We start from the raw sequence: 8,693 nt of genomic DNA on the forward strand, positions 1-8,693 counted from the left end.
AGTGCCCAGCTATCTTGGTTTTTGCTTGTAAAGCCTAATTGATTGATTGAATGAAGTTCAGACTCATTAGCTAGGATAATAAATACTTAAAGTCAACTGACTGTATATTCTAACCACAGCTATAACACTCCTGCATAGTAGCACCTAAATTAATGTTTGATGACATACCTGATGACTGTAGCCTGGTCATGTGAACTCAAAAACTAACTAGTATTGTCCACTGCTGTTAACTTGGCAGCCATGTACATTTCCTTCAACTATACTTAACTTCCAAATACAGAGAATTAAGTGAATCATACTTCTGCATAACATGATGCAAATGTTCAGTGTTCAATCCACAAGGCACTAACCCAGTCCCAGAGGAGAAGACAGTCTTGGATCTAAAGTAGAACTATTCTTTTTAACCCTTCCTGTTCTTCTCTGGTTGATTTTTCAGAAACCCAGACCGAGACTCGAAACCCTGGTGTTATGTCTTTAAGGCGGGGAAGTATATTGCAGAGTTCTGCAGCACACCAGCCTGTTCCAGGGGTAAGTGACAGCCACAGCCAGCCTATCTTCCCCTGTAGTGTCCCTAGGGAAGAAGCACCTGGGAGGACAAGGCAAGAATCTTTCTTCATCTGAGAGGAGGAGCAGGCTGGGGGTGAGTTATCACTTTAACCTTAGAGAGAGCAGAGGGAAGAACTGAGGAGACGTAGGTTCTCCCCCAGCCTGGTCAGCCTCCTCATCTATAAGGCTAAGAATGGGACCGAATCAGTGCCTTCCAGTTCTTGAGAGTGAATGGGGATTCTTCCCTTGTGGATTAATGGTGTCTCTTTCTTCCTCCATCTCTCAAAACTTGTAATGTGAAATAATTTCCTGTGTTGAAAGAAAAATACAGGTTTCAAAAGAGCAATCAGTGATTGCCTCACAAATAATTATATTATTGATCCATAGCATGAAACATTTTAAGTTCTAAACACATACCACACACACACACACACACACACACACACACACACACACACACACACACACACACACACACACACACACACACACACACACTCACACACTCACTCACTCACACACTCCTCTGCAGGTCTCTGGGTAATGCTGATATACCTGTGAGGACAGACATAATAATTCTAATGGGTTCTCCACATCTCTAGACCTAGTCTAAATGAAGAGTAACAGATCTCATCCTCCAGATCCCTCCTATGTCATTTCAGCAGAGGTGGACTTTTTCAGCTTCATGTGGGGAGAAAAGAAGGGGAGGTAGGTGGCACACCACAGGAAACCCCTAATTGCTTTCAAAGCAGCTTCACAAACCATCACTACCAGTGTTACATGGAATCTATTCCTGTGGAACCTGAAGATATCTGGGAGCTGTTCACAAAGCAGTCAGGCTGCCATAGCTAGTAGAAGCTGGCACCGGAGATGAAATCTATTAGTCAGCCTTGCATCACATCTGAGATAAGCAACTGTTCCCAAGGATTTATTTTGGCCCACAGTCTTAGGAGTTTCAATCCAGGATCACTTGGCCCCATTGCTTTGGGCCTGTGGTGGCATGTCATAGTGAAAGAGTGGCAGGGAATTAACTGGCCACCTCATTACCAGGAAGTAAAAGACAGAGAAGGGAAGAGGCCAGAGCTTCCCTGACCCCTCAGAGCCACACCTCCATGACCTATGACCTCTGACTCAAAAGTTTCTACCTCTTAAAGCTTCTACCACCCCCAACTATGCACAGATGGCTTCCCTGACCCCCAGGGCCACACCTCCATGACCTATGACCTATGACTCAAAAGTTTCTACCTCTTAAAGCTTCTGCCACCCCCTAGCAGTGCACAGATGGAACCCAGCCTCTGACACATGGGCTCTGGGGGACATTTCTAATCTAAAGTATAACAAAATCCACCTACTCTCTCCATGTATGAAGAAAGAAAAAAAGGGGGACCCTGCAAGCAACACATCCCCTTCATGTTCAACTGACTTCCACTTCCCTCACCAGCAGATCTATTTCTTCTACTTTGCCCACTTTGCCACATAATTGGCTTTGCTTTTTTGTTCCAGAAGTAAGTGAGCACTGTTACACTGGAAAAGGGTTAACCTACCGTGGCACCCACAGCCGTACCACGTCTGGGGCCTCTTGCCTCCCATGGAATTCCATGATCTTGATAGGCAGGAGTTACACAGCATGGAAGAGCAACTCACAGGCCCTGGATCTGGGCAAACATAACTACTGCCGGTATGTAGCCCAGGGTCTGAGGGAGTCAGGGCTTGGCAGAGAGAAAAGCTGGGTATGGAAGGGGAGAAGACTGAATGTTGAATGTTACATGATCAGTCTCACACATGGGAAGGAACCATGGGTGTTATCTAGTCCAATCTATTCACTTGCTACAATAGTCTTGAGAAGCAAAGTACACCTGCTGGGGAACCAAAATCTCAAATTTGAGACATGTGCCCTACAACTAATTCATCTTTTTCTATTCTGTTCACACACAACATTCTATTAGGATGCATGCAGAAAGTTCTTCACAGAACAGCCCCAGTTCCTCTCAGCATTCCTGAGGGATTACTGAGTTACTAATAGAAAAAACAGATATAAAGGGAAGTCTACTTCCCCATGTGGGGAACTTGCTAGAGTCAAGCTGAGTTTCTCTCCATCCCTCCTTCTTTCCCTTCCTCTCTCCCTCCCAGCTCAATGACACTACTGTAGGTTTAACCCAACCCCTTTTCACTTCCTCCATGGCATGTACTGTGATTGGCATTGTGACAGAAAACTTCAAACTTTATATATAGGAATCCAGATGGAGATGTGAAGCCCTGGTGCCATGTGCTGAAGGATCGGAAGCTGACATGGGAATACTGCGACCTGCCCCAGTGCTGTGAGTGCTGGCCCCTGCCCTTCTGTGTTGTCATACTATCTGCTTCCAACTGTCACTACCAGGTACCCAAGGAGGCTAGGCCTTGGTGGGGAGGGGGATTACATTCTGTGACAGAAGCAATAGGGCAAGTTGGCACTCTTGGTCAGCTGTGTGGAGCTGATGAGGAGAGTCAAAAAGAAAGACAAAGCTGGGTGCCAGTGGCTCAGGAGGCTGAGATCCAAGGATTGTGGTTTGAAGGCAGCCATGACAGGAAGGTCCGTGAGACTCTTATCTCCAATTAGCCACAAAAAGCTGGAAGTGGAGCTGTGGCTCAAGTAGTAAAGCACTAGTCTTCAGTATAAAAGCTTAGGGACAGCACCCAGGCCCAGAGTTCAAGCCCCAGAAACAGCACACAGACACACAGACACACAGACACACAGACACACACACACACACACACACACACACACACACACACAAAGATAGACAACAGTGAAGCAGTTTCTGTTATACTCAGTGGACTCTCAAATGCCCTGTCTTGATGCCAGTGTAGTCACGGCAACAGGAGGAGGAGGAGGTGGGGGAGGAGGTGGAAGAGATCTCTCATATATGGTTCCTTGGACAACAAAGTGCCTTTGCTGCATTTTCCCAGTAACACAATATATCGTGGTGAGGGGAGGCTTCCTGCTTCCATTCATCAGCTCTCATGTTCCTGCCAGGCTCTGGGCTCTGAGGGGTGAAGCTGGGCCTCTGACACTAAGGCTTGTACTTCTGTAAACTCTTCCACATTCCCCCTGGCATCCATTTAACACAGAGGAACTGGGTTAAAAATACGGGATAGGAAACTAAGGGAAAATTTGAGTTGGCATGTGTTCTCAGAAAGTCAAAGTTTAATTTGGAAATTACCTGAGAATAGATTATCACTTAATTCCTATGAACACACAGATAAGCCAGAATGTTCCTCAAGGAATAGAATCTAACTGGAAAGTAAGACTCCCAACCACGGTCATGTACCATGGGTCTAGAGACAGTTTAGGATAGGGAACTAAGGAAAGCCTTGTAAGTGGGGTTTCACCTGGTCCTAAAGGTCAGTTGAGGCTCAGTAGTTGGAAGAGAAACTGAAAGACTCTTCCCTCCCTCCCTCCCTTCTTCCCTTCCTCCCTCCTTTCTTTCTTCCCTCCCTTTCTTTCTTCCCTCCCTCCCTCCCTCCCTCCCTCCCTCCCTCCCTCCCTCCTTCCCTTCCTTCCTTCCTTCCTTCCTTCCTTCTTTCCTTTCTTCCTTCCTTTCCTTCCTGCTTGTCCTTTCCTTTTCTTTCTGTGCCATCACAGGGCTTGAACTCAAGAGCCTGGGCACTGCCCTTAGCTTTTTTGCTCAAAGTTAGTTCTCTTACCACTTGAGCTACAGCTCTACTTCCTGCTTTGTGGTGGTTAATTAGAGATGAGTATTAAACTTTCTTGCCTAAGCTGTCTTTGAACCACAATCATCAGATCTCAACCTCCTGAGTAGCTAGGGTTACAGGTATGAGCCCGTGCCCAGCTTTATTTCATTATTTCTTAGGCCAGGAAAAATGGGGGCAGGAAAATTAGAAGGGATGAAGCACAACAAAAAGATCCCTAGATTGTGAATCAAATAGACCTGGGTTCTAATCCATTTGCCACAGTGACCTTGAACAAAATGTCTTCATCTCTCTGCAATTTAGTGGGGGATAAAGATAAGGTATGCACTAACATACCTTATTTAACATAGCCTTCAGTGCTCAATGTTCTCATGCAAGCTGTGGTTTTGAGACCATTGGAGGCTGTTCTATTGCTCTGTACCAACCTGAGGAAAGACAATGACCTGTCAAAACTTGGGTTTGCAGGAGAAACAAACTCAGCAGTGCAAGTCTGAGTTCCCTTCTCCATTTTCCTTTCCTTTGCAGCCACCTGCGGCCTGAGACAGTACAAGCAGCCTCAGTTCCGCATTGCAGGAGGGCTTTTCACTGACATTTCCTCACACCCATGGCAGGCTGCTATCTTTGTCAAGAACAAGAGGTCCCCAGGAGAGCGGTTCCTGTGTGGGGGTGTGCTGATCAACTCCTGCTGGGTCCTGTCTGCTGCCCACTGCTTTCTGGAGAGGTAGAGGCTTGAAACTAGATGAGTTCCCTTATCCCATTAGAGTAAATCATAACGAAAAGCACTGAAAAGCTTCTCCTCTGCCCTTAGGTTTCCTTATGAGCACCTTACAGTGGTCTTGGGCAGAACATATCGGCTGGTGCCTGGAGAGGAAGAGCAGAACTTTGCAGTAGAAAAATACATTGTCCATAAAAAGTTTGATGATGACACTTATGACAATGACATTGGTAAGAAGTCATTAGTCCCTGTTTTAGTTCATGCTCTAGAGCACACATGTGCACTCTTGTCTACACACAGCCCTCCTTCCAAGCTTGTTGCCTCTGCTTCCTTTCATATGGCTCGTACTGTCTCCTCTTCTCCCTCACAGCGCTACTGCAGCTGAAGTCCAGTTCCGGGCAGTGTGCCCAGGAGAGCAGCTCCGTCCGCCCCATCTGTCTCCCGGACCCCAACCTACAGCTGCCCGACTGGACAGAATGTGAGCTGTCTGGCTATGGCAAGCACGAGGAGTGTAAGTGGAAAGAAGTTTGGTCACATCCTGTTGAGTGCAGGACAGCAGGGGCTGTGGCAGCTGAGCAGCTGGAGGAAAAAGGTGCCCACGCTGAGCACCCACCTCTCCTCAGTAGAGCCCAGCTTTCATCCTCTTGCCTGGCTGGGCAGGGCAGTGCTAAGAGCCTGGGTCCAGGGAAAATCAGAGATGAGGGCTGTGCATTCTCGCAGACTGGAGTTTTTGAACTGAATTCAAATCTCAGTCCTGCATCTGCCTTAGGAGTGAGCCCTTGGGGGCTACTTTTTTCTATAATGTTAACAAATGCCTGACATAAACCAACTTACAAAGAAAGCTGGGTTTTGTCATCCAGTTTCACCCTGTGGTCAGCATATTGTTTCTGGACCTGTGGCATGTTTCTGTACACCATCACTATACCAGAGACAGTTACTCACTTCATGGTGACCCCAAAACAGAGATAGGAAAAGGAAGAGCTAGGATCCTAGTTTCCTCTCTAAGGCACACCTCCAATGACCTCCCTTCCCACATGGTTCCATCTACAAAGGATCTGTTACCTCCCCCAAACACCAGTGGCCAAAAATCACATCTTCAGCATAGCTCTTAGGAAACATTCAACACGCAAACTATAGCACAAGATATGGAGGTTTTAAAAAAATTATGTATATATATATATTTTTTCTCTTCTTTTTGAAGGGATCTCACAATGTTCCCTAGGCTAGCCTCAAAGTTGATCTTCCTTCCTCAGCCTCCTGAGTAGCTAAGACTAAGATTGTGAGCCACTGTGCCTGCTTGGACATGGATCTTTTTATTTGAAACAGTTCTAAGTCTCAGATTACTCACTGCAAAATTTAAGCTGGAACTAGATCCCCCAATTAAATGGGATATTTCACTAAACTAGTGAATGGAGTGATTTTGCCCAGGAAACATTTGGCAATGTCTTGAACATGGGATGGTACCTCTCTGGCTGAAAAATTGACACTGGCAGTTAGTGAGCAAGGGCCAGGGCTGTTAGACATTTGTTGCATACAACTAAGAACTATCTGGCACAAACTTTCAATTAGTGCTGTTATTGAAAAATCCTGGGGTGAACTTTAGAAAATTGCTGATTTTGCTTGGCGCCAGCGGCTCATGCCTATAATCCTAGCTATTCAGGAAGCTGAGATCTGAGGATCGTAGTTCAAAGCCAGCCTGGGCAGGAAAGTCCGTGAGACTGTTATATCTCCAATAAGCCACCAGAAAACTGGAAGTGGCACTGTGGCTCAAGTGGTAGAGCGCTGGCCTTGAGCTGAAGAGCTGAGGGACAGTGCCCAGGCCCAGAGTTCAAGCCCCATGACCCCCGCAAAAAAAAAAAAAAATTGCTGATTTTTTTACGTCAAAACAAAATATTGGCAGTGTCACAGAAGTCAACCTAATAAGTGTAAATATTTGATAAATGTAAGCTGTTATTGGAATATTTGCCTTCTCTTTCCAAAACATGGACAGATAACTTTCCCTAAAATAACCAGACATGTTCTCCTCTCTTTCAGCTTCTCCTTTCTACTCTGAGCGTCTGAAGGAAGCTCATGTCAGACTGTACCCATCCAGCCGCTGTACATCACAGCATTTGTTCAATAGAACTGTCACAGGAAACATGTTGTGTGCGGGAGACACTCGAAGTGGAGGAAATCAGGCAGTGCTGCACGATGCCTGCCAGGTACACACAGGCCTCTTCCTGGGGGTATGAATGTTCACTGGTCAACAGGTTCTGAACCAAGGAAAAGCATTAAAGCCAGAATGGAGTGGTTTCATCTTAGTTGAGGCCCTGGGGATTCTAGATGCTGCCTCAGAAAAGAAACCAGTTGGAGAAAAACTACCTAAACAAGATATTTGAACTGCAGGAAATTTCCCTACTGTCTGTACAGGAAACTCCACCTGCAACAGGATTTCCTGCAAACCCAGGCGATACAGTAGTTATTGAGATGATAGGAAGAACAAAGTAAGAAGTTCTTGACTTCTGTAGGTGTTAGAGAATTGGGAGTTTGCTTTGTAGAACTCATGGGGGAACAGGATATGGGCACACTGTGAGAAATGAGTTTTAAAAGCTGGTGTTCAAGCAAGCAGGTACTGGTGGCTCACTATCTAGAAAAAGAAATTTAGTAGCAGGTTGTGGCAGAGACGAAAACCTGCCAGGCACCTGTGGGCTCACACCTGTAATCCTAGCTACTTAGGTGGCTGAGATCTGCCAGACTGGGCAGGAAAGCCTGTGAGACCCTTATTTCCAATTAACCACCAAAAAGACAGAAATGGAGTTGTGATTCAAGTGGTAGAGTACCATCCTGAAGCAAAAGAGCTAAGGGACAGTGCCCAGACCCTTAGCTCAAGCCTTAACACTGGCATACACACACAAAGCAGATGTTCATCCTAACATCCTGGGAAGCAGAACAATGTAGGTTCTCTGTGAGTGTATCCTGTTTAGAGTGAGTACTATTTTATGATTAATATGACCTTGGAGCATGAAGGACGAACCAACCAGATGACATTAAGAACTAACTGTAGGCCAGGAATTGCTTTTGCTCTGACATCTCGGTGCTAGACTCTCCTGTCAGGGATTGGGGCTGTTGAGAACGCCAAGAGGCCCGTCAGGCTCTGGTTAACGGATGGCTTGATGGTCTTGCCGAGTAAAGTACTCATATCCACATTTTTTCCTTGGTTCTTTAGCATTATTTGATCTCTTTTCATATGTGTTCTTTCTAGAAACCTCAACTGTACCACTTAGTCACAGTCGAGACAAGCTAGCACACAAAACAAAACCTTGTTTCACCCAAGTGCTTAAAGTTAAAAACAAAAAATTATTTTGATTCAACACAATAATAGCTAAAAATTACCAAGAGTTTACAAGCTTTTCATACATCTTCCCACTTGATTTCCATAACAACCTCAGGAGATAGATAATATAAGGAAAACAAAGCACCTGAGGCCCCATAGCTAGTGGTAAAGTTAAAACTAGGATGGGTTTTTATGGGCAGTCTTGGGGTTTTAATTCAGGGTTTTCCACTTGCTAGGCCGGTGCTCTACTACTCAAGCCACACCTCCAGCCTTTTATGTTTTCATTTTAGGATCATGTACTTTTGCCTCAGACCAAAATCCTCTCATCAATGCCTCCGGCATAGTAGGGATCACAAGCACCTACCAGCATGCCCAACTTATTTATTAAGATGAAATCTAATATTTCTGCCCAGGACAGCTTCAAAC

General features: G+C 45.6%; 1 protein-coding gene across 1 annotated transcript in view; it reads left to right on the forward strand.

Moving 5' to 3' along the window:
• The window catches only part of Plat (plasminogen activator, tissue type), a 31,507-nt gene that overhangs the window by 20,543 nt on the left and 2,271 nt on the right, over positions 1-8,693 (forward strand). Inside the window, exons 7-13 of the mRNA XM_070016081.1 lie at positions 437-528; positions 2,050-2,224; positions 2,779-2,864; positions 4,765-4,960; positions 5,048-5,184; positions 5,325-5,465; positions 6,989-7,155. Coding sequence (XP_069872182.1) covers positions 437-528; positions 2,050-2,224; positions 2,779-2,864; positions 4,765-4,960; positions 5,048-5,184; positions 5,325-5,465; positions 6,989-7,155 — 994 coding nt within the window. The remainder of the gene's footprint in view (positions 1-436; positions 529-2,049; positions 2,225-2,778; positions 2,865-4,764; positions 4,961-5,047; positions 5,185-5,324; positions 5,466-6,988; positions 7,156-8,693) is intronic.

This window comes from Dipodomys merriami, unplaced genomic scaffold (assembly GCF_024711535.1).
Source record: "Dipodomys merriami isolate MVZ:Mamm:240054 unplaced genomic scaffold, mDipMer1.0.p SCAF_12, whole genome shotgun sequence".
Classification (NCBI taxonomy): domain Eukaryota; kingdom Metazoa; phylum Chordata; class Mammalia; order Rodentia; family Heteromyidae; genus Dipodomys; species Dipodomys merriami.